Source organism: Tauraco erythrolophus, chromosome 1, assembly GCF_009769465.1.
Source record: "Tauraco erythrolophus isolate bTauEry1 chromosome 1, bTauEry1.pri, whole genome shotgun sequence".
Taxonomy (NCBI): Eukaryota; Metazoa; Chordata; class Aves; order Musophagiformes; family Musophagidae; genus Tauraco; species Tauraco erythrolophus.
In genome coordinates this window covers 116,414,803-116,440,502 of record NC_141465.1, presented here as the reverse complement: position 1 = coordinate 116,440,502, position 25,700 = coordinate 116,414,803, and the positions used below count along the sequence as shown (strand labels likewise).

Below are 25,700 nucleotides of genomic sequence, written 5' to 3'. Positions count from 1 at the left end.
ACCAACTGGGCTAAGACAAGTGACAGATCAGCCACACAATTTACTGATTTATTAAATATACAGAAGCTTTCTATGATGCATACAGAATTAGAGTATACAGAGATTAACACACACACATTTTTCCAGATTCTTACATTCCAAAAGTTATATTTTTAAACCTTATCTATAAAAATCATAGAATCATAGAATGGTTTGGGTTGGAAGGGACTTTAAAGATCATCTAGTTCCAACCCCCCTGCCATGGGCAGGGACACCTTCCACTAGATCAGGTTGCTCAACACCTCATCCAACCCAGCCTTGAACACTTCCAGGGTTGGGGCATCCACACCTTCTCTGGGCAACCTGTTCCAGTGCCTCATCACCCAAAATCAAGTTTTGCTTTAATATATTCACTGCTTAAAAATGTTAAGGAAACAATCATGTAAGAAACCTCATCTTTTGACTAGTTTACATCTTGTGAGACTTATTTGAATTTAATGATTCTTGCGAGTTGACATTGCAATTTATATGGGTTTATTTTACTACTCTATTTCATTTATCAATACAGCCCATAAAGGTAATGCAAAGTAACAATCTAACTAGAATAATTTTCATTTAATTTGATTGCCTCTACAGGAATCAAGTTATTTTTAATGATTTGTATAATGTTTTCACCTCTACTTTTGATGACTTTCTGTTGCTCCTACTGGCTGATTTAATTAGAATTACCTGAAATGGATAATGGATATTAAATATATGACATACTGTACACCTCCCAAAGAGAGTTGTGCTGTATTTCTGCAAGAATCTCCGTATTTGCTTAACTGATAGAGTATCTATTTAAAGGAAGTACTTCTAACATGGCATTTTGGTGCAGAGGCACTACAGGCTAAACACATTCACTTGTGTTCATGGACTTACTTTCCCCTATAACATACTGTTTTGTAGATGAACAATACAGCCATAACAGTCACATTTTGGTAATCAGGTTGCTGCTACTCTGATAAGAAATCACTGGGATTGTAGGTCTAGTAGGTTAAAAAGAAAGGCTTTAGTTAGAATTTGATTTCTTTTTAATCAGCAGAATAATTAACATTTTAACAGAGCAAATTCTTCAAGCTTCAAAGATTTTGTATAGCAACAAATGAGTTCAGGGTATCTGCAGGCTCAGTTAGAGGCTTCTGGGAACATTGTCTTGGGAAAACGGTCTAATTTCAAGTATTATTTTCCAACTGTAATACTAAGTTGAACAGTATTTAAAAAATATTTTAAAACATATTCAAGTACAACTCATCAATTGTAATCTTGCTAAGAGACAATTCACTGAAAAAATGGCTATTAGGGCAAAACATGCTAACAGCTATTGCATGGTTCATTCAGAGTTTAAGGCTATGAAAACACATGTAAACAAATTTTTGGTAATTTCTTTATCCACACGTGCATCTTTGTAAGTTTTAGGTCCTATGGCTCTCTAGAGTTGTTGCATTAATGATCATCTTTAACTTTATCCTAGTGACATAAAATAATTTGCATTGTAGTAGCCATTTCAGCTTCTTATAAAATTGTCTCCCTAGACACTTCCAATATGAACGAAGGATCTGAATTCAGCAGAGGGAGTCTATTAAAAACTATGTTTATTAACTTTACATTCGACTTTCGACAAGAAGTATTTAGTTAACAGCCTCCTGTTAAACACTTAGAAGTTGAATAAGCTATATAATTAAGCCTATTTAAAACATCAGAGCAAGTTTTCTTTAATTTTTTGAGCATGGGAAAAACTGCTGTTACTTTCCAAAGTGCGAATTGGTAAAAAACCTGTGCAACAGCAAACAAAATTAATAAAACCCAAGAGAGGATGGTGAATTAAAAAAATTATTCAAAATATTTAGAAAATAAAAGACTTTTCCAGATGATTATTTAAATTAGCTCATGGGATTAAGGGATGTACACCAACTCCTATCTTCCCAGTAGCAGATTTTTAGATACAAGTCACAGCTAACATTTATAAGAGTGGATTCAAATATAAGAAGTACTTCTGTAGCAATGCTTTGGTATGTGCTCCTTTCATATAAAATATTGTAGTAAGTATGTGATTGTAAATTGGTCTGAGAAATAGGCTTGAAGATTTTAATGAATCTTCATTTGGCAAATATAACCCATAGAACTATTTAAATGCTTTAAAACTAATATGAATATAAATACACATACCTTAAAGAACTCTTTCTTTTCAACTTGTTCATTGCCATCCGTATCCAGCATTTTAAAGGCAATCTGAAATCCAGTCTGGGGTTCTGCAACAAATTGCAGGAAAGCTTTATTGTAAACATACACACAGACATATACTTAAATATTTAATGCAAAAGGAATATTGTCTACGGTTCAGTTCTCCATTATTATGCATGTACATGACATTTCCAGTAAACCACATGTACCTGCTCCAATATAAGCAAACCTTTTAAACACCTTTTTAACATAATTTCAAGGTATAATTAATGCAATGGCAAACGCCAGCAGTGCCTAAGTACAGCTACGAATGCCCACCTGATCCCAACAGCTGTGAAAATGTTGTATGTCTTACTGTCCCAGTCTTAGATATTCTCTATGTCTGTTTCCATAATCCCATGTCACTTCTGAAGTCTAGCTCTGCCTTTATTAGAGCTCCTTTTCAGGTGAGAAGACTGGAAAGTGCCTTGAGAAAGCAATAATTATTCCCAAACTGTGTGAAAGAGCTAGTGTACTCCTCAGGTACTTCTCGCATGCATTACTGTACGCCAGTATTTGCAGTCTTCCCTACTCTTCCCAAGCAAACAGACTGATCCTGTAATTGTGGCCAGCTCTCTCGGCTCCTGCTCCCGCTGTGTTAGCCCCCCGCCTTTTTTTCTTCTCTTCTCCTTCCTCCCTAAACAATGTACTCAAATGTTACTGGGAAGTAATAAACCACTCTGGCCTTTCTGGACAAAAGTGTGTTTTGTATGACTCCCATCAAGCTGGTGTTTTCAGGAATGTTATACAATTTTACCCTGCATTTCCTTCACCGAGTGGATGTTTCTGTTCAACACAAAAACTGTAACGAGTTCTGAGTCTTGCAGGCACTATAAAAATGCAGCGTGTTTTGAGCTCCTTCCCACAATTTCCTGATCTTGCTTTGCTTACAGGAGGTGGCCTTGCTCATTAGCAAGCCCACACAGGCGCAACATGCCACTGAAACGTACTTATAGTTCGCTGCAGTAGCAAGCACTTAGCCCAGGAATTTCTGGAGCAGGTGAATTAATTCCACAACTCAGTGAAGTCAGGCACTAATATGAAAGCCACGGACTTATCGTCTCTAGAATATATTTATGCTTCCAAGAACAATGCTGGACTCATGAGGGCAGTGAAGCAGTATTTCTAAAAAGCTCTAATGCCTTCAGAGTTTTTCTTTTGGAAATACATTTTTGCAGCTTCATCTGTAAAGTTTTAAGTCTTGCTATTTTTCAGAGAATCTTTCTGCAAAAGAAAAAAGTTAAAGAAATACCCTGTTCCTTTTAAGTGATAACAAGATGGTTAAGGAAAGTACTATTTTTACATTTTAGAAATAACTACATCTTCAGCCGCCAACTAATGTTCTCTGTGGAGCAACCTTGTGATGCAGGGATATTTAATAAATCTGCATAGCAGAGCCCTTCCCCAGCAACTAGGTTATAATAATCAAAACTGGCTTATTTCCATGGAAATACCACATACTAAATTCGTGTTACTAGTACAAAAGCAAGAAAAGCCTATCCTATAACATATTTAGAGAATAAAAGTAATTGATGTATTTGATAGTAATTCATACCATCTGTGTTGCAATTTTCAGATAAGAGAACTGTTACTGAAAATATAGGACCTAAAGCTGCTTATAGTGTTCAGGGATGACATATTTATCTGATATGATGTAACCCCAAAGGTATGTGTTCGTAAAATAAGCACAGTTCAAAGACTACCTCAGATATATTTGTATTTAATTAGAATCTTGGGCAAAATTCCAAAATCTGAACAGAAGAGCTTCATCTTAGCTGTGAGTGCAGGTTAGACTTGGGTGCTTCCCCTGCAACCATTCCTATGTTGACCAAGCTGTCAACTTGTGTGACTGGCTAATTGGAACAAAGCTTTGAGGCAAGGTGACAATTTCAGTTCCTGAGCTCCTTCACCAGAAGCTCCATTAACCAATTGCTGGAAACGAAATTCAGTACTGCAGTGGAAGAAAAAAGATTATGATGATACAAAGCACACAGAAAAGAGAAAAGGGGACCACAGGGGCCAAAATAAAGCCTTTGTCTGCCACAAAATTACATTTTCAAGTTTGGCGTTCTTACAGACGACGCTTTTGTATGACAGGCAGCATGGTCCAGTCAGTAGTGTCCTGGAACCGGGACTCTGGAAACCTGGTGACTTTTCTCGTTTCCCTTTGCTCTGTGGGTGCCTTAGAAGAAGTTATTTAAATATTAATGGCTGCTTTGAGAAATTTCACATTAATTCTCACTAGTGAGAGAGGCAGGTTGTGTAACTGGGGGCTGACTAACACAGTGGTTAGATAGAGGCACTAACGCTTGTTGACATTTGCTTTCAAGCTGATCGGTATGATAACCCTCTGTGTAACCAAAGCAGTGACGTTAGCACATTCTTGCATCAAAAGGTGCCTTTGTTTTTGCAGTCTAATACATTCCTATATAAATTCTGTGAAAAATAATGTTACTTGATTGTTTGGAGAAGTGGAACAACTTGCTCTGATACTGCTTCAACTTTATAATTGTTTTAGGCAATAAATCATCATGAATTTACTTTCAGCTGCCACAGAGTTTTAAAGAAATAGAATCTTTGACACCTATTTCTGCAACTTTAATTGAAGTATTATTCTGAAGTTATAATGTGGTTGAGCTTTTTTTTTTTTAAAAAAAAAATCCTCCTATTTGATTTGCAACAAATATTTTCAAATCAGCTTTCTAACTGAGCTAGATTCTTATATTATTTCTGATTTTAAAAAGCATTTGCACACATGGTATGACTCATGTTCAAGTCGTGTGTAGCACTGGACAGCTATTATTGGTGAAACAGCACATTTGTATGGTAAATCGCTTATATTAATTTACATATACTACGTAATACTGTGTCCTAGTTGAAGTTGCTAGTAGGAACTGGTGCAGTTCTGCTGAGAAATGATGTAAATTGTAAAAAGCCTGCCTAAGCTGTGCGAGAGGTGTGTACCAACAGTCATTGTCTGTGAAGATTGGACTCTGGAGACCAACACTACTTGTTCTTATTACACCGTCACAGAGCGGATTTCTAGAGCAAGGATAACTTGTCAATTTGCTTAAGCCCCTGCCACGGCCCTTGCAGCCAGGGAAGTGATGAGGCTCAAGCATCTATCGTCCATTGGGATAAGATTGACTGCTTCCTTCTCTCCTTTCCCTATCCACTGATACCATGAGATGTAGTACACTTGTTTTTGACCCTTGCTTAAAACGTTAGACCTATCTAAGCCAGTCAAATAAGACTGCGTGTGGACTGTTACATGGACATGCATGGGGACTACTTCACTACTAGTCCATGGGTGTCACTGTGTAATGCTCATTGCACATATAGAATCATAGAATCGTTAGGGCTGGAAGGGACCTTCAAAGGTCATCTAGTCCAACCCCCCTGCAAGGAACAGGGATATCTCCAACTAGATCAGGTTGCTCAGGGCCTCATCCAACCGGGCCTTGAACGTCTCCAGGGATGGAGCATCCACCACCTCTCTGGGCAACCTGTTCCAGTGTTCTACAACTCTCATAGTAAAAAATTTTTTCCTAATATCCAACCTGAATCTACCTCCCTCTATTTTAAAACCATTACCCCTTGTCCTATCACAACTGGCCCTCCTGAACAGCCTCTCCCCATCTTTCTTGTAGGCCCCCTTGAGGTACTGGAAGACCGCTATAAGGTCACCCCGGAGCCTCCTCTTCTCCAGGCTGAACAGCCCCAACTCCTTCAGCCTGTCCTCATAGGAAAGGTGCTCCAGCCCTCTTATCATCTTCGTGGCCCTCCTCTGGACCCTCTCCAATTGGTCCATGTCCTTCTTATGTTGGGGACTCCAGAACTGGACGCAATACTCCAAGTGAGGTCTCACGAGGGCAGAGTAGAGGGGGAGAATCACCTCCCTCGACCTGCTGGCCACGCTCCTCTTGATGCAGCCCAGGATGCGGTTGGCCTTCTGGGCCGCAAGAGCACATTGCCGGCTCATATTGAGCTTCTCGTCCACCAGTACTCCCAAGTCCTTCTCCTCAGGGCTGCTCACGATCCATTCACCACCCAGTCTGTATTTGTGCCTGGGATTGCCATGACCCAGATGTAGGACCTTGCACTTGGCCTGGTTAAACTTCATGAGGTTGGTACGGGCCCACCTCTCCAGCCTGTCGAGGTCCCTCTGGATGGCATCCCTCCCTTCCAGCGTGTCGACGGCACCACACAGCTTGGTGTCATCGGCGAACTTGCTGAGGGTGCACTCCATGCCACTGTCCACGTCACCGACAAAGATGTTGAAGAGGGCCGAGCCCAACACGGACCCCTGAGGGACGCCACTCGTGACCGGTCTCCACATGGACATCGAGCCGTTGACCACTACTCTCTGAGTACGGCCATTGAGCCAATTCCTTATCCACCGAGTGGTCCATCCATCAAACCCATGCCTCTCTAGTTTAGAGAGAAGAATGTCGTGCGGGACAGTGTCAAAAGCTTTGCACAAGTCTCATCTTGTCATCTCAAATCTCAGTATTTTCCAGCATCACCTAGAGCTGGAGGGATGCGGCAAGCATGGCATAGAGTAAATCTGGGTGAGGAAACCCAGAAAATCAAACACCACCCCCATGCACAAATGAAAAATGCCTGCTGTTTGCAGATAAAGCAAGTACCAAACAAAAAAGGTTTTTAAAAAAATGTCTGATAGAGGAAAAAGGGAGGAGGCAAAAGAGGGGGTAGAAATGCATGCAAAATACTTGGAGGAAATAAAGTCAAAAGGAACAGAGAAAAACAAAGATTTAAAAGTCAAACAAAAAGACACTGCAGAAGTCTGCTGTTCTATGTATATCAGCCATTGCACATCTGAACACATGAACAATAGGAAACAATCTTTCTGACACCACAATAGCTTTTTACATCACTCCATGAGGTAATATGTTAACATCTCATTGTCCCAAATGACTAAGACTACTATCCAGAAGACAAATAATAATTTTGCCCCACTGTTCTTCCTCCTCTTATTATGTGGTCCTGTAAATAATGTCTCCCCTTTCTCAAAGCCTCTTGAAGGACCTGACTGATTCCACGGTGCAGGGACTATCGTGATTTTTGAAGTACTGCTATGGACCAGTGATGACACTATAGAAGCAGGTTGCAATCAATTGAAGCTATATTCATTTATATTAATGCCTTACTTAAAGTCTTAACTATAATGTAGAAAATTAGAAGTTAAAAATATCAGAAAAAGTTCCTGGAAAGCTGTTAGTAGCTGAGTATTTACACATATGTATTTTAAATATATATAATATGTATTTTAAATATATGTAATACTTACTCGTAAGGATTGTCAGCAAAAATAAGTACTCTGCATAAGATATCAACCCTGAAATAGAAGAGTTAAAAAATGACTTGCAAAAAAACCCAAAACAACCTTATAGCAAGACTTGAAAGATCAAATCTTATAAATACAAAAAATGTAGTTTAACATTGTATTAAATAGGTTATTAAAGTAAGCCACATTATTATTTCATAAAGTTTTTACTCCTGTTTTTAGTGCTCTGAAGGTAAAACTCCCTATCCAGAGACTCATCAACGTTCATGTCTAATCAAGAAAGTAAGGTTTATTTGGTATTAATAAAAGGCCTACACTAAATCTTTGGATTCTCACTGAAAACATCCAATGTTTATATAAAAAGTAAATAAATTAAATGCGCTTTGTCACATTTAGTACCTGGGAGGAGAACTACCCTAATGTTACCATCAAGGATCAAAGTCCTCCATCCTTTGGCAGGCTCGCGAAGGCGGAGAATAGCTTCCCTCTAATTCTCAAGGGGAACATGGCAACACGCAAAGCTGCCAAGCTGCTAGATCGTGCTGATAGTACTGCTGGGCCCTGTGCCAAGAGGAGGCTTCTCTTTTTTTTTTTTTTTTTTTAAATAGGAACATGTCCTTTCTACAAGGTGAAAGTATTTTCCCCCCTTTTGAAGGAAAATTCCAGCATTTTCCTTTGAAATACCGCCTTAAGTGAAAAGCCTGAACAAACACAAAGATGTGATAGCGTCAAAATAGAGCGTACAAGCTAAAGATAGAGAGCGCATAACGAGGGTGGTTAAACAACAGAATCTGAACCATCTGCCCTGCAATAATGTTTGCAGAAAAAATGTAAAGGGCTTTTTTGTAAATCACTTTTCAAAATAACTGAGCTACTTTAAACTTGTGAGCTAAACATTGTACAATGCTGAAGCTGATTAAAATAATGAAGTTCAAACACGCCTATCTGTGCAAAGATAAACTATTTTTTATAATTTATATTTAGTTAATTGATAGATAAGGAATCCACTTAAGCTTCAGTGATAAACAATTAACTTCTGATACATTATTATGCAGAGCCAACAGCATTTGTACTTGACTTCAGATAATGACTTAACACCTTAAGTATCAGAGTTTAGAAATATTAAATTGCTGAATGCAAGAGTCTGAAAATCTGAAAACAAGGTCTTATTTAAAGACAGGTCTAATGCTGATCCTGTCGCCAGCTCACTCTAGTTCCATATCTCAGCTTTCCTCTCCATCAAAATAGGGCTATTCACCCGATTATCCAGCATGCATCGTGTGTAAATCAGCACAGTACTACAGTCACACAATGCACTGTGGAAACAAAAAATACTTTCATCTCAAAGATTTAGTTTTGCTTACAAGTGTTAAGGTTAGTGTTATTGCAAGAATGTAAATTATTATCTGCATTGCTGTAAAACTTGGAATTGTGTTCCCAAAGTGTACAGGATTTTCTACAAATTCAAAACGAAACAGAGGAAGAACTCCTACCTCATTTTTTTAAGCTTATACGGCGAAGAAAAGACAAAGAAATTGATAGAAAAAAATAGGGCAGGAAAAGAAATCAAGCAAATAGTGTGATGGGCAGTGATCATGACTCCAGCTCCCTAATTTTGTTTTGTGTGTGACACAGTAAAATAATGTTTAAAGGAAGACAAGGAGGTAACTTTTCAAGTCTACACACAAAACACCTCCCAGCCATGGACTGCAATGGTATCAGCACAAAGATCCCTGCCTGGAAATTTAACCAGCAAGTGATGAAGTCCAGCATAACTGGCCAAGGAGAAGGAGGAATCTGCCACTTGGCTGTCTTGAGATGTGCTGCACAGGGATAGTCTAGGGAAGATGTGGAAGGTGAAGACAAGCAGCTTACGCTAGATAGAACAAGGAGAGCCTAGTGTTGGCATACAAAAGAAGAGATGACACACTCAAAGGAGTCATGTAAGAAAAACATCTTTATCAAAGTATTTGAAAATATATTAACATGGCAGGTTATGTTTGTTAAAGTCAGAGAAAAAAAAAGCCGTAATAATTGAGATACAAAATGCTGAGTGCCTGGAGAGTTTTAACCATATGAGTAGACGGGGAACACTGTACCTTATAAAATTTTGCAGAAAGAAACTCCAAAATTTATATGGGGATGATAGGATGTAAAGAAAAGACCAAGTTAAAGACAACACTCTGCTTATTGGATCAGGGGAGAAGCATGATGGCTCTATTCACCTGAATTGCAGAGGGCTGAAAAGAAGAGCCTTCCAAGAAATGGCAGGGGGCAAAACTCTGCTTTCATGACCTTATCGTAAGCTGACTGAAAAGTTGCTATAGTGAAATAAGTAAAAAGGTAAAAATAATAAAAATATGTAAAAAAAAAAGATTTTTCTTTAAAACCCGTCTCAGTGCCTTAAAGACTGTCTGACATTTTCTGGCAGACTGATTATACTAAAATAATTTGAGATAAGATTTTTCTAACACGTGGACTCATTTCCATAAAAATTCTTCTCTTAGTTTTATTATCCTTTTACTACCTGTAGTGAATGGTCAATTTACCTTTTCCATAAAGTAAATCAAATATTTTGGTAATTTTCTATTCTACAGTAATCATTACAAAATTACTCAAATTAAAAGATGCAATGCAACAAATTTAAAAAACAAAGAAACCATAGAAAATTATATTCATGTCCAAGCAAAATTTAAAAGATAAAAGCTTCACATACTGTTGAATGACTCAGCACACTTGCAGCCAAGTATTTGCAGTTAGCATTGGCAAAATACTGTCATTTTTCTAACACTAAATGAACCTTCCCTATCGCTCCCTGGAAATCTCTGCCATCAAACTTTATAACAAATGCTGACAGTACAATACTCTTATTGCTGAATAAATCATAAGTATATCCACAAAATATGACATGAATTTTGAAACTGCCCACTAGAAGGCAGAATTCCCTAACGTTATGCTTTACACACTGGACTGATGACAGTTTTCCCTCTATTTGATATTTAAATAAAATTTGAAGATAGTTAAAATAATCTCAGCTAAACAGTGGAACAGGTGTAGATTCATTATTCTGGCACTTGTAAAAGCCATATTTAATACACAAATATTTACATTTTAAAAATGTAATAATAATGCATCTCAAAGCAAAAGCATCAAAGTCACTAAAGAGGCATCATGACCAAAAACTGTAAGAACTCCATGTGTGAAGACATATGGATGACTGCACCGAATGTTCCTCCACCATCTCAAACTCCCACCTGACCTCTGAAGGACAGAATATACGGACCCACAGTCCTAAGCAAGGGGAGATCAATGCCTTGTCCAGAATGCAAAAGATGCTAGGCTGAGCATATCACCCAGCCACTTTCTGCCAAGCAGTCAGCTGGGAGAGGTGCAATAAAAGGAGGCTGTGCTGATTTGCTCTATTTTCACTTTCTGTTGGTGGATTCCCAGCTCTTCCAGGCAGAGTGCTTTGGGGATTTGCCATGTCAACTACTAGAAAAAGAAAGGCTCTAAAAAGGCAGGCATAGAAAAGAATATCCAAGAATTAAAGACTGAGAATCCTTTAAGCCCAATCCTGGGATAGCACATGACGATCAGTTATTTGAAAAGGCAGGGAATGACTATTCAATACAAAATCCAGCCTTCCCTCAGATAAGAAAAAATTGTTCAACTTGTTCAGAGATGTTTCAGGGCTGCTGAAGTGTGCTGAGGCTTGCAGAAGCGCACAGACAAGCAAGGCACCCAGCTGAAGACCGCTCCGCAGCTGCACCAGGATGCAAGAAATGAACCGCACACAGAAGAGGCTGTGAGGCCAGAGGGCAGGAGAAACACTGCAGGATGACATTGAGGGCTGCTCTCTTGGCACAAGCTGCCAGCCGTGCCCGCAGATCTGCTGGGCATGGAGAGAGCGTGGCTCACGCCTGCCAAGGAACTGCAGCAGTGAAAAGGCAGCTTTATTTTCCAGAAACGTCCACGGGATAAGGGATTCACGCTGAACTCCACGACACAGAAAGCTTGTGAATAGACGCTGCCCATCTTTCTCATTAGTTTGGAGATTTCAGTCTTTGTTACTGGTGAAATGGTTAATTACTCATTTATTTGGTTTCCTTGATCCTCTTGTTTGTTTTTGCCCTTCAATTAATTTATGCTAATAAGGTGTTTATTTGGTGTTCTTTAATTTCCTGTTGTTACACAAACAATATCCCAGCTCTCAGAGTGTTCTCTCTATGTAGCCCTTACGTATAAGGCAGAAATGCTGGGTGAAAAGAAACCAAGGCACATCTCTTGGTTTGTGTCTTGAAACCAAGAAACCTATCACAGAAACCAAGGTGCTGTGAAGGGCCACTGAGTTCCTGAAGAGGAAGGAATTAGTTCAACTGCTCTTGGAATCAGGGATGCCACTTTACGTAACTACACACAAATTTTATTTTTGGTCTTAGTTTCCATGCATTTAAGTTATATAGTGAAACAGCAGCTTATTAACCAGAAGTCTTAGAAGTCCATTTTGTGCTGAAGTCATCCTTTTAGCCCCTTTCTCTTCTCCAAGTAGGCTGTCTGATCTCTTTCACGTCTCCTCCTGCACCTCGGAAGGCTTTCAATTCCCAGCCCTGCCTCTTTACTCTCTCTTACATAACTGAGAGGTTTGCCAAGGAGGAAGCTACTGGTTAGATGGGGATGAAGTCAAATCCATGAGACCTTCTTTAAAAACACATTCAATTCATACTGTATAACGGTGAGATAAAAAGCAAGATGTATTTTTCAGTATCAAAAGTCCTCATTACCTTTATCACCAAGCTCTCTAAAAAAGGTCGGTCCTGGTTTAGCTTTGGCAACACACAGCAGTGCAGCATCTACCTCCTTTAAAGACACAAACAAGGGAATATAAAGGCAGTTTTGCAAGAGAAGTCTATTTGGTTGGGTAACAGAAAGAACGCAAGTTCTTTTGCAGAAGGAAAGGAACATTTTGCTTACCTTTTTTGTCAGTTTCTTGGCTGAGGCTTTACCTATAATAAAAAAAAAATCATCATCATTCAAGAACAAACTTACTTTAAACTTTAATCAGGTTCTGTGGCATTTCTTCAGATTTTTATGGGAAAACGGTAAGTAATATGAAACAGAGTATTTTGCAGCAGGCAGTTTGTTTCTAACTCCCACAACAATCAAGAAAGGACAACATTTAAAAATAATATGAGCAGTCTGTTCAAATGTTCTTGCAACCCAGATGAAACCACAGACCACTTTGGTATCTATGACTGACTTACTAGTGTGATTTTGCATACTGTGAGCTACGAATGCAGTACAGATTTCAAAGCAAGATTATACAGTAAGAAATAACTGTAGTATTTACAAAGGGATTTGCATGCACGCATAATAACCCTTCAAGTGCAGGCTGAGTTTGCAAAAGCTAAGAAATACTAAAAAAGAGAAAGAAGAATAAAAATGTTGATGTTCCTATCAAGCAGAAGTAAATTGAACAACTCTGCCTCCTGAAACAGCATCAGATGAAACCATGCAAACTCCTAAGTCTTTATTAGTAGGTTTGAGCCTATACACTCAAACAGGGGAGCCACTGGCAGCAATATAGACTGTATTCCTGTGTAAATCACCCAATTGAGGAGCTGCGATGTATTATCAGTGGAACATTTCAGCTGGTTAGGCAGGGGGCAAAGAAATCCTGCGGTCACGGACCGCAGGAGCTGTGCTCCATCCCTTCTGAGTCTATCCGCCCTATCACACCGGTCTGTCTTCTCAGCATTTCTCCTCACACAGCTCTTAAAACCTTGTTCCTTCAGTCTTGCCACTCTCAGCCCATCGCTTCCTTCGTCACCAGTTCCTCTGGATACCAGCCAGTCATTCTCTCTTATTTATTCACGCTGTGTAAGCAGAAGCCGAGCTGCTAGCGTTTGCTCCGAGGAACGCTGCCCCTGCGTGCGGCAGCCTGCTTTGCTCCGTGCTCACACTCCCAGGCTTACTCTGCTGCTTCACGGGCATCTTGCATCCAAAAGGTCACTAGCGCAGCACTGCTGTTTGGAAATGGACATGATGGAGGAAGCCTGGTGGGCAGCTGTCAAAAAACTTCTCCCAAGCATTTTCACAGGCCCATAATTTAGCCAGACAGACGCACGTTCTCAGTGAAACAGCAAATTTCCATGATGCTGACAAAAGACATGCTGAGCTGCTTGGGGTCTCCACTGGTAACTTTTGGCTTCAGACGAGGGAAGGTGCTGGAACATGTCAACCAGCAATAGTTCATTTTTCAGTACAGGCAAACCAATGCCCTGGCCTCTGCTCCCTGAACTGGCAGTAACAGTTTTGCTGATAAATTCCTCTCCCCACACCCCTCCTCCAAATCAGCCTAAGGCAGACACCTGGCACATAACATTGCAACCCAAACGTTTAAGTTTGACAAAAGTTATAAGCAACTAAAATTAGGGTTTTAATACTGGAGTGTTGAGTGACCCCAGCAACAGGTGTTGCCAGCACCACCTGTTACTGCAGATGAATACATTTTTGTGCAGTGCATGTACATACATTTACACACACACATATATATATAACACGACACAGATAGATATCTTCTAGCTCAAAGGAAGTATGAAATCGTCTACTTTGCCTCATTTGACATAAAAGCAGCCAACTAATACCAGTCTGGGAGAGCAAGTAAAAATCTCTGTATCCAGCAAGGCTGAGTCCTGAGGAGTGCAATGTAACACCACAGTTCAACACTGTTCACTGTTGCAGAGCGTTTTAACGAACAGCTATTTAGCAAATTAAGCGATTCCGATCTCAGCTTTGAAACGTCACCTCCTCTGTACAGCGCATTTCAACGTGGAATTAAACTACAGCACCTCTTTTGGCTCTGGGAGACCCACAAGGTGAGAAGCCTTACTAGAAGGAAGGAGCAAGGCTGTAGGTCTGCGAAAAACAGCATCTGAAAGAAAAAAGGGAAAACCACCCTGCAGTGATTTTCATTGCAAATGCTCTCTGTAGTTGTCTCTTTTGAAGCCAGTCATGAACTCTTATTTGGTTAACATTGGCTTCACTCATTCCATTCTCCTGGTGGCCTCAAGAGCATCACATCTGGAACACCAACTGCTACCACAGCAGTGTACTCGGCAGCAACCTTTTGCCAGCACCCAGTAGGATGATGGAGACATGCTGAACTCTGTGAGCTGGAACAGCAAAGGCATGGATAATTGATGGAAGGTAAGGAGAAAGCACTGAGAGCTACAGCTGAGACACTAGTTGGCCAAGTTTGTGAGGCTCTACACTTGGTTAAGTCCGTGTTTCTCTTCTTCATGTTGCTTTCAGCCCAGTAACTCTGAAACAATTCAGCTACCCAGTTTTAGGGAACATATCCTCAATGAGAATTACCCTATTGTGATAAAAATTAAGAAAGGGAAAGAAAATCTTTTGGAGACATGTGGACCCTCTTTTCACTAGCTCACAGTCACAACTGCAACTGCCTAGAGCTCACACAAATGGCTGCACCAGCCATCAACATCTGCCCTCTTGCATTCAGCTATGGCCACCCTCCAGAGGATGTTTAAGATGTTGACATGCTCATTGACCTGTTTCAGAGACAAAAAGACAGTAACAACGACACAGAGGTGCTCATGTTACCCTTGACTTGGGAGGCTTGGCATGGGTGAAAGGGCTAGTGGAGACGAGGAAGCCTTTGCTGAGTGGCAGAAGAGGAGGAGGACGCTCACATCACTCCAGGATGTGGTGAGAGGCAGAATGAGGTGGGTGAGAGTCAGTCTCTACCATGGCTGACTGCACAAGGGGCTGCTGCTACCGTAAGAAGCAAAAACACAGGAGGGAAAGGGACAGATTGAGAGATTTGAGACATTTCTACTTTTCTAAGTAATAAATACAGCAAAGTAATAAATGTGGAGCCTTTTAATGGTGTTTTTCTCAAATGGGCTTCAAAATCAAAAGATTTAATAACCTAGTCAAATGAAAATGGCATAGAGATGTCAGCAAATATGTGTACCCATACACTATGAATTTTTTTGAAAAAATCTGACATTTGGAACACGTGTTATTTTTCACATTGCTGTTTGTGTAAAGTATTAGAATACGAACTTATAATAATGTAATAACTTAAACTGTAGAATGAATTTCCTCTAATAATTATTTGAATATTTTCTAAGAATTTAATCCAGTTATATTCTATTGGTATTGTCACCATATAAAATCATCTGTGAAGACTCAAATCTCAGTTTTCACTTGGAAACATTAGCTACTTTTATTGCAGCACTCATAATATTCCTTGAATACTCATTTAGCTCTTGGTGCTTATTCTCTCCATTTATTCACTTCTTAACACTGAGATCCCTTTGAACACCAACAAGGAAAGCTCTGTTAATATTGCACGCTACTGTATCAAATGTGCAGCCCTCTGAAGAACCAAGTCTTTTAAGGCCTTATCTACAACAATTAGGAAAAGAAGGTTAACTCCTCTGCACTGCAAAGGTATGAACAGTTTTCTTAGCCAGTTCAGACACTAACAAAAAAAAAAAAAGCCTCTTCCTTTCTATCAATTAAATCTTGCTGCCATAATTTCTGACACACAGAATCATAGAATTGTTTAGGTTGGAAGGGATCTTCAAGATCATTTAGTCCAACTGTTAACCTAGCACTGCCAAGGCCACCACTAAACTGTGTCCCTAAGGACCACATCTACACGTCTTTTAAACATCTCCAGGGATGGTGACTCAACCACTTCCCTGGGCAGCCTATTCCAATGCTTGACAACCCTTTTGGTGAAGAAATTTTTCCTAATATCCAATCTAAACCTCCCTTGGTGCAACTTGAGGCCATTTCTTTTCGTCCTATCGCTTGTTACTTGGGAGAAGAGACTGATACCCACCTCGCTACAACCTCTTTCAGGTAGTTGTAGAGAGTGAGAAGGTCTCCATTCAGCCTCCTTTTCTCCAGGCTAAACAACCCCAGTTCCCTTAGCTGCTTCTCACAAGACTTGAGACCCTTGAGACCCTTCACCAGCTTTGCAGCCCTTCTTTGGACACGCTCCAGCACCTCAAGGTCTTTCTTGTAGAGAGGGGCCCAAAACTGCACACAGTACTTGAGGTGCAGTCTCATCAGTGCTGAGTACAGGGGGACAATCACTCCTGTAGTCCTGCTGGCCACACTATTGCTGATACAAGCCAGGATTCTGTTGGCCTTCTTGGCCACCTGGGCACACTGCTGGCTCATATTCAGCCAGCTACTGACCACCACCCTCCGATCCTGTTCCGCTGAGCAGCTTTCCAGTCACTCTCCCATAAGCCTGTAGCCTTGCATGGGGTTGTTGTGACTCAAGCGCAGGACCCAACGCTTGGCATTGTTGAACCTCATACAATCGGCCTCGGCCCATCAATCCAGCCTGTCCAGATCCCTCTGTAGACCCTTCCTACTCTCAAGCAGATCAACATTCCTGCCTAACTTGGTGTCGTCTCCAAACTTACTGAGGGCGCACTCCATCCCCTCGTCCAGACCACTGATAAAGAGATTAAACAGAACTGGCCCCAATACTGAGCCCTGACGAACACCACTTGTGACCACCTGCCAACTGGATTTAACTCCATTCATGCCTACAAATACATCAGGATCTAAGTCCTTCTCTGAGGAATGCAGGCAATGGTTATAATTATTAGGAACTATTTCATCTAATAAGTAAAAGATCTGTACAATGCACTTTTCTATAGTTTTATTCTTTTACCTTGATAGATTCTTACTAATAGGTAAATTAATGACATTAGAAAACTTGTTTGTAGTAGTAACAGTCTTAGTTTGTTATCAGAAAAAGAAACTTCTAATTTTTGTTGTTTTGAACTTAAATGAATGAGAACAATATTTTTTTTTTTTTTTCCTACAGACCTGCCAAGACTGTGATGGAATTCTGGCTTAAAGGACAATGAATATTTTCAAGGGTCTCTACATATTTTACAGATGCTATCATCTAATTTTCGCCATCTATAGCAGATCCATGAAAAACAACAAGGTACAGACATCTTTCATGGACAAAAAGCCATTTTAGCTTTTTAAGTTAAATGCATACCTAGTCTACTTAGAAGCACACAAATTCTGTGCTGTTAGCCAAGAAATTTAGCTGACAACTGTAATTAAGAAAACACTGCCAAGAGCAGCTACGTCAGTCTTAATTTGCCCTTGGCAAACCTAGGTATTTTGTCACATACATTTCTTACAATAGAAGTGTTTCCATCACCTATCAGTTTTTTACACTAAGATGTAGAATGGACCTGACTTCAATGTTAGGATTAACATTAGGAAAGGGCTGAATTAAACAAGTATCCACTTGCACTCCGTAACACCCATTTACACCTGTATAGCTAAGGAAAGGCTTAGGTTTGACAAAAGATGTTCAGAGCCAAAGAACGAACAAAATCACTAAGATCAACCATTGTAAGAACAATAATCAAATGCCAAAGCAAAAGTAGAGAAGTTACTACTATCTGCAAGAAAGCATAATTTTACATGTCTGCAAGATGGCTCTATGTTTGTAATATGGAAATGAAAATTAATTTTTGAAACAGTCTTTCTCTACAGCCAGAACTTCAAATGAGAACAGTATAAAATAGCTATGTTTTACTAGGAGGACAACAAATCCCTGTTCTTTTTAGCAGCAAAGACATTGAGATGGTTTGACCAGGATCTCTTTTTAGCTCCACTTCAGATAGATGCAGTGATAAACAAGTAAAAAAAAAAAATTTGTCCTCGTAGTTTTTTCATTTTAGATGGCAATCATTGCTATCTTTGCTGAAGCTTGGCAAATTCAAAGTCATACGGGGGTACTAGGAAACCATTTTGTTTTTCCTGAAAAAAATAAGAAGAGAATAGCAGTTACAGTTCAACCAAACTCTGATTCTGCAAAATGGTGAGTGAAACAAACCTTTTAAGCTGGATGGGATTTCAGCACAGTTGTAAGCTGCGGACAGGATCAGGGCATTTTAAAACCCAAACCCACTGTGCTCAGCTCATGCTGTGGCCTTTAAAGCAGAGCCCACCCTGCAGCCTTGCCTGTGTAGGAATAAGAATTTGTATTTCTCCCTTTCAGCTGACTGCCAGCTTTCACACAAGCTGAACTCTGAGAATCCTGCCCCTGAGCCCTGGTGAGCTGGGTTAGAAAAGAATCGTGCACGTTGATTTCTTTGGGGAGACCCGTTAAAATTTCTGTTTAAATTAGCCTATAATAGAAGAATATTGAAATTCAATAGCTTGTATTTCATTCCCAGCTCACTCTCAGATATTTTTTATGATAATGGACAAGTACCTTATCTCAACAAGATGTCCTTTGTTTACTCGCCTTATTTATATTCTCAGCTCTTTAAAGATTTTCTATGCATTTATAAAGTACTTACTGCTAATGAAATAATGTAAAGGGCAAAAATTCAAGCCAGTAATTAGTTCTTTAAGGCCTCTGTTTGAAATATTAGTGATATTGGAGATAAATCAAGGACAGCAAAAAAAAATTAAGGCTTTTTGAAAGTATGACTAACCAAGTGGTCAGATTGCTATGATACCTCCTGGCAAACCAATTGTGAATAATAAATGAGTGTGCAATTTAAATGAATGAAGAATCCACTTCAGCTAGAAAGCTTTTATTGAACTTGTGCATTGCTCCATTGAAAGATAATTGATAAAAGTAATTTCAATCACGTGAATTAGTGAATTGAACCACCTGAATTAAAATCCAAGTATGCCCAGTGGAAAAGGCAATTTGCAATAATAGAAGCTTCTGATATGCTTTACAAAACAAGCTTTGCATCTGTCCTCCTTTATTTAGAGCAATCGTTCCTCTGAGGAAACGAGAAACATACAGTCCTGGGCTGAGGCCAGCGCTGGCAAATCTCCATGTCAGAAGAGCAGTTGCATCAGAGCCAGTCAATACTGGAAGGTTTCTCTGTGAGTACGGCGGCCCGGGGTAAAACGGGTGGGATGCTGATGTAGGGAGAAAACATCAAAGCATGACAGTCTTTCAGGAAACTGAAAGAGACTGAAAAATTAAGATAAGTCAGTTTACAAAACCTGTTAAAGAGACCACGGCACTGAATCACCAACAGTGCCAGGAGCTCCAAAATAAGCAAAGGCATCAGGGTAAAAGGAGATTTTGTGGCACTCACTAACAGAGCACGCGAGCAGCTCAGTCCTCACTGGGACTGTAGCAGCAGTTTGTGGGGATGGTGGGGAGAGCAGGGGAACAACTTCTCCTTAGGTATTATCCAGGGAAAGCGACTTGCTCCCAGATCTGCTCTCTTTTTAATAATATATCCAAACTGTAGATAGGAAAAGCTGAGAATAGGTTCAAACTTCCAAGCTTACCACAAGACTTTTACTGCAACGATATATCGCACACAGAAAGTTATTTCTTCCAAAACACCAGAAAAGTCTGACAGGTGTGTAATGGCAGCCCTTGGCTGCAAAAGGAGCACGTGATGCGAGTTCAGACTTCACATGTAACATAAGCAGCAAGAAGCCAAGCCGAAAGCGCGATCGCACATCAACGTCTCTGCGGCAGTAAAGGCTGCCGACTCTCTGGCCTGGCTCTCAGCTCAGGACTGGAAGTAGCATCCAGAGGAAAAATGTGTCACGTGAAACACAAGTCCTCAAACTCTCAAATAAGCACTTCATGCTTGGTTCCTCTGGCTTCATTTAGATGTCTAAAAATTAGATGCCTAAATCTGAGTTAGCGATCTCTATGGTGCTTTGCTGTCGATACGATGGTGTAAGGACATACGTAGAAAAGGGTTTATAATTAACTTTGAAATCTGCTGCTTCTATTTCAGATCTGAAGAAGAGCTCATATGCCCAAAAGCTTGTCTAATTTTTCCAACTTACAGCAGCTGGTCTAATAAAAGATATTATCTCCATCGACAAACCTCATCCTGACTAATGACCCCAGGCTGCCTTTATAGTCAAGGGAGAGAAACAAACACAGCAAAAGAACAATTTATTCCAGGTTGAGATGGGTGTCTAATACAGGCCTTGGACTTGCCTGTTTCCTTCTATTAGCTTTAAAGAGATGCTACAATCACTCGCTCTGATCTGACATTTGGCTTTTATATATCTAAATTGAGCAGATGAGAACTCACACCATGACTGCTTTTTGTATTTGTTCTATCTGTAATCTGGTTTTTCCAACCTCCTATCTATCAGCCTGATGTTAGCAGTGCTAAGGGCATGTATTCTCTGTTTTATTAAGAACTTAATCAGATCCAAGGGCAAAGTGTACTACAGTTCCAGAGGCAGAGTGGCTGCATAATTGGAGCAGTAAAGTATTATAAACGACAATTAAGATTACCTGGAAGAAAATGTATCCATAATATATGTTTCTGAGACCAGAAGGGTGGAGAATGACTCCTGCCAACCTACAGAGAACATTATGCAGTTCAGACTTTTGGGATGGATGGTATCTCCTGAATCTGCACAAAACCATGGACCTTCCACAAAGAGCAGGCAGGTAGAGCCTCAACTCAAGAAAAATTCCTAGTATTAGGCTTGAGATGGTAGTCAGTCTTGTCTAGCAAAGAGAACAGCATAAGCTCTAGCTTATTAAGCTCAAGCCTTCAAGAAGACTCAACTAACGAACTTTGATCCTACCCTGAAATAAAGAAGAGATGATTTCTATAGCATCATATTGTGAACAAAGACTAGTTTTTTAAATACAATAGTGTCACAGAACAAGCTAGGTTAAGGTGCTAACAACAGATGAAGACAAACTATTATGATAGCCTTGTAGCACTAGAGATTTAATTCTGTTACTCTACTAGACAGGGTTAGAAGTCATGATTCCTGTCCTAAGGGCTGTATAATCAACTTTATGGCAAAAGAATATAACAAAAATTAGAAGAACAAATAAAGTAGGATAAGAACAACAACAATAAAATGACAGTTAAAAATCTAACTGCATGCACGACTTGAGCAAATTGCATCTTAATTGTAAGCAGAAACTAATTTGGATTCAGAATGAAAATGTGTGCAAATTAATTGTCTCACAATCAAAATGAAGGACGAAAAGGTCAAGACCTTAACAGCACCAGAAACTGATTCTTACCTCAATGTGTAAGACTTGACTTAAGCTTATGAGCTCTAATACAAAGCCACCATCACCACTGTAGCAACTATCCCTACTGTATCTCATTCAGCCACTTCTTTTACAATTTGCATTCTTCCATATACCTTCCCTACCATGACAAACATGTTTTCACACGCATCTTACAAAATACATATGAAATAATACAGTTAAAGACTAAGCACAAGAATATTAAAGACTACTAATTATTACAAATTGGATTCACTTGCTGGCAAACATAACTGAGATGCCAGGTGAAGAACTCATCCTTTGCATGGGAATTAATCACTAGCATAAAGCTACCTTATAACCCTGGAATAAGGAAAAAGACAGCATGTGTCAGAGGGAACTATGTTTTTCACCTTCTTGCTTTGATGCAATTTATTAGCTAAAGCAGGAACTGCAAATCATATCGAACTGTGTCAAATTATGTGAAGTAACTGTATGGTTTATTTATTGCACTTTGATATGTAACGAACATTCTAACATGCAAGAACTACAGATAACAAGGCCAGAAACGATCATGTGGGTCACCTACTTTGTCCTATTGCTCCCAACAGACTTTTGCTTGTGCATTATCTCCTCAGTTTATGTGCACGCCAATACATGTTCACGCATTCGAAAGATATTATCAATACTAAGCTGCAGTTTAGGGTTCAAAAGACAATAGTGACATTAATTCAACTGCTTTGTTTATCAAATAGTTTGCTTTTCCTTAAACTTACTCATCCTTGTACAAACTTCAGGGTACTGTTCACATTTCTTATTCCTAGTGGAACAGAAAAAAAAAAAAGTAATAACTTGATATAATTTAAAAATTAAAACCGGAAATATTTTGTGAAAAACTTTGAGTTATTCATGGTATCAGCATGATAAACATAGTGCTGTTACCATAATTCTGTTCAGATGTAGGGCGTTTACAGCATTTGTGTCTGACATATTAGTGCATCAAGCCAATCTAAATTACTGCAGTGGGTAAGTAAACGGGAGCACTGACATTTCACATAAATTGAGTGAGCTCTCAAGAGTCCTGTAAATATAAAAAGCCATTTAGATCCAGTTTATATAGTAGATCACTTTTTTCCTGTTTCACCCTATCACATATCAAAATTATTTATACCATCATTAATACTTTCTTTTCTGTTAAAACAGTTTTCTTTTAAATATTAATCTACTTCCACTGCAGCAACATGCAGTCAAAGTTCTTAGAAATATTGCAAAAAAACCTCCAAGAGGTGACAGCTGATTGGAAAAATACAACAGAATCTCTGGAAGGAAAAAAGAAAAAAAAGAGATGGCTGATGTCTTCTGCACTGCTATTGTAAAATTTGGAAATCTCATCATCAGCATGCCTAATTTCTATTGCCACACTGTTCTAATGGTGGTGGCAATTGTTGCTCCCGTTTCATTCTCCGAATGCTTTGTCCTTCCATCAAATGTCTAGAATTTGACTCCTTTAGGGCTGCCCTACATCCTCCACAGACTAAATACATCCTTTCCAACATCTTATTGTTCTTATTTCCTTCCCAGTCTTAATAATTCTAAGGAATATAGCACAAACAGCACCTTTTCGGTGATAGTGAAAGATGGTCTCAGGAGTTTCAGAGGAGCTTGTGAGAAGACCCATGAAGTGGGGCTCACCCTCTGTGGTTAAGGGAAATTGCCTCATTCATAGAGTAGCTGAAGTCGGAAGGGAGCTCTGGAGATCATCATGGCAATTAGAATGTCCTTATCTTCTCATGATAACAACTGGAAAAGCTCAAAGCAGGGTCAGTCAGGGCAAGTTGCCCAAGACCATGTCCAGTTGGGTTCTGAATATGCTTGCAGACATTTCTTTCTAGAAGAGCTATGAATACAAGACATCTCTCTAATTGATTACAGTCACCCGACCAACTTCACAATAGGAAAATATTCGTTTGGGTGCTTTTGTAACCTACACTAACACCAAATATAAGCAATAGGTGGTAGGTTTTCATGTGGAGTTTTAGGATTTTTCCCCTTTGCTTATACCAAAGGCAACAAGAGTCTTACGCAGTTGAAGACTGTATCCTGGCTTCAATTCTCACCAGGGACCTATGAAGGAAGAGATAGTGGTTTTTCCTTATTTGTTAAGACATGAGAGTACTAAGTACTGGATTTAACAGGAAATTTGGGCATTTTATTGAAAGGAAACAATTCTGTTATGGTCATTTCATTAATGAGAGCTCTGTGTTTAAGCTCAGGGCCTGGGACATTTTGTCTTGCTGTCCAGAGCATGGTAAAAATCAAAAAAATTCAGACACTTATTATGCTTATCTACCAGAACATAAGCCCCATTCATGAACATGCAATTTACAGTGACTAGATGTCTGAGGGCATTGCTAGTGAGTTTACAAAACAGTTAATTTGTAAATTATAACCAATATAAATTCTGCTTAGGAATGAAGGGATTAAGTGAACACCCACCAGATGGTGTTCAGTTACTGCATGGGTGACCTGGGCTAGTTACAGATCTAGCTCCTATTCACCTCTGCTTTGCAGCAGACTTTTCTTGAAGAAACAACAAATACATTTGTATAAGAGGACAAAAAGGGATGGAATCATCCTCTTTACTACAAATTTGGAATTGCTTTAGTAAATTAATTACCATCCATGTTGACTGTGGGTAAGTGGGACTTCTAAAATATACGACAATCTAAATGAAAGAAAGTAAACAAGATTGTTTTGGACCTACTTGCTAATATTCTATCCTTTTACTCAAGATACTTGCATTTTTGCAATTGGTGATATTATCCATCTGTTCCTCATCCTCCCAAATTCTCCCGACATCATCCATTGAAAGAAAAAGGTGAATAAACACTCATCAAAGAAAATATCAATTTTGCAATTAGTTTTATTAAAAGGATGAACTGCATTTCTGGATGTCTATTCTAGTAGAACCTAACGCATCACTTACTTTTTCAGCAGAACTGTAATAATTGCAACTAATTCCCATTAGTGATTAGTGGATCAGCACAAGGAAAGGAAAACGAATAGAAGTGCTATTTTAGGGGAAGAGACTTTTTGGCATAGGTGCAGTACTGTAGCACTTGAGATACTTTAGATTCCTGGAGATTACAAGGACGACTAGTGATGAAGAGAATTGCTATTCAGAGCTGAATTGAGCTGATCCTGTCATGCCAGAATTTCCAGAAGGAATCTTTTCTCTTTATAAGGTTCTGAAGTACAACCTTATATGAAAATTTTAGGAAGGCCATTTTAATGCAGATGGCCACAGTGATGACATTACTTTTTCCAGTTGCCACCATGAGAAGATAAGGACATTCTAATGACCATGTTTGGGAATTTTCCTACAGAAAGAAGATTCTGCCTACTGCCTTGGGCATTTTACTGATCCTGTGCAGCCCTACTTCATTATTCCATAACCCTCCAGGTTCAGACATTATTGCATTTTCTAGCTTTTCTTTCATTCCTTCTTGCTTCTCATGATTAATTGGAGTTCCTTTCAGTGCCTGACTTGCTCTCCTTCAATTGAAGGTCCACGTCATTCTTGCTTTTGCCTTTAAACTAGCCAGGAGTTTCTTTTTACTTCCAAGATTAGCTCATTCTTTTATTAGCACATACAGAAGCTCTGAGTAAACCAGTAACAGCCCCTGCTGAGTCTGGATTGTTTATACATCATTAACATCTGTCACACAGCAATTAACAGATGTTTGGGAAGTGTTCCTACAGCAGGGACTCCAAGGGTATGTAAGTGATAACGGAAAGCTCCTGTATTTTAAGCTAAGAAAGGCTTATCCTGTTTTTGTCACACAAAAGGACTACCAGAGCAATCTAGTTTTGGCTAGATTCTGAGTACCAGAATGAAGAAAGTTAAATAAATCTAATTTGAAACGTTGTCTTTATTCAGAAGATAAGGTGGTAAAGGAAAGAGAAGCAGGATCATGAAAAGTCTGAGAACGCCCCTAAAAGATCAAAGAGAACCAAAGTAACGAGAAATCACAGAAGAGCTTAAACCCAGATATTAATCGTGCCTTATTGCAGTGGCCATAACGATTTGGTTAATTCAGAATCATA

General features: G+C 39.3%; 1 protein-coding gene across 1 annotated transcript in view; it reads right to left on the bottom strand.

The window, feature by feature from the left end:
- Window positions 1–25,700, bottom strand: part of MICU2 (mitochondrial calcium uptake 2) — a 163,236-nt gene that overhangs the window by 30,975 nt on the left and 106,561 nt on the right. The window contains exons 3-6 of the mRNA XM_086621449.1: window positions 12,521–12,552; window positions 12,331–12,406; window positions 7,553–7,600; window positions 2,188–2,270 (exon numbers count right to left, since the gene is read on the bottom strand). Of these exons, the coding sequence (XP_086477575.1) occupies window positions 2,188–2,270; window positions 7,553–7,600; window positions 12,331–12,406; window positions 12,521–12,552 (239 nt within the window). The remainder of the gene's footprint in view (window positions 1–2,187; window positions 2,271–7,552; window positions 7,601–12,330; window positions 12,407–12,520; window positions 12,553–25,700) is intronic.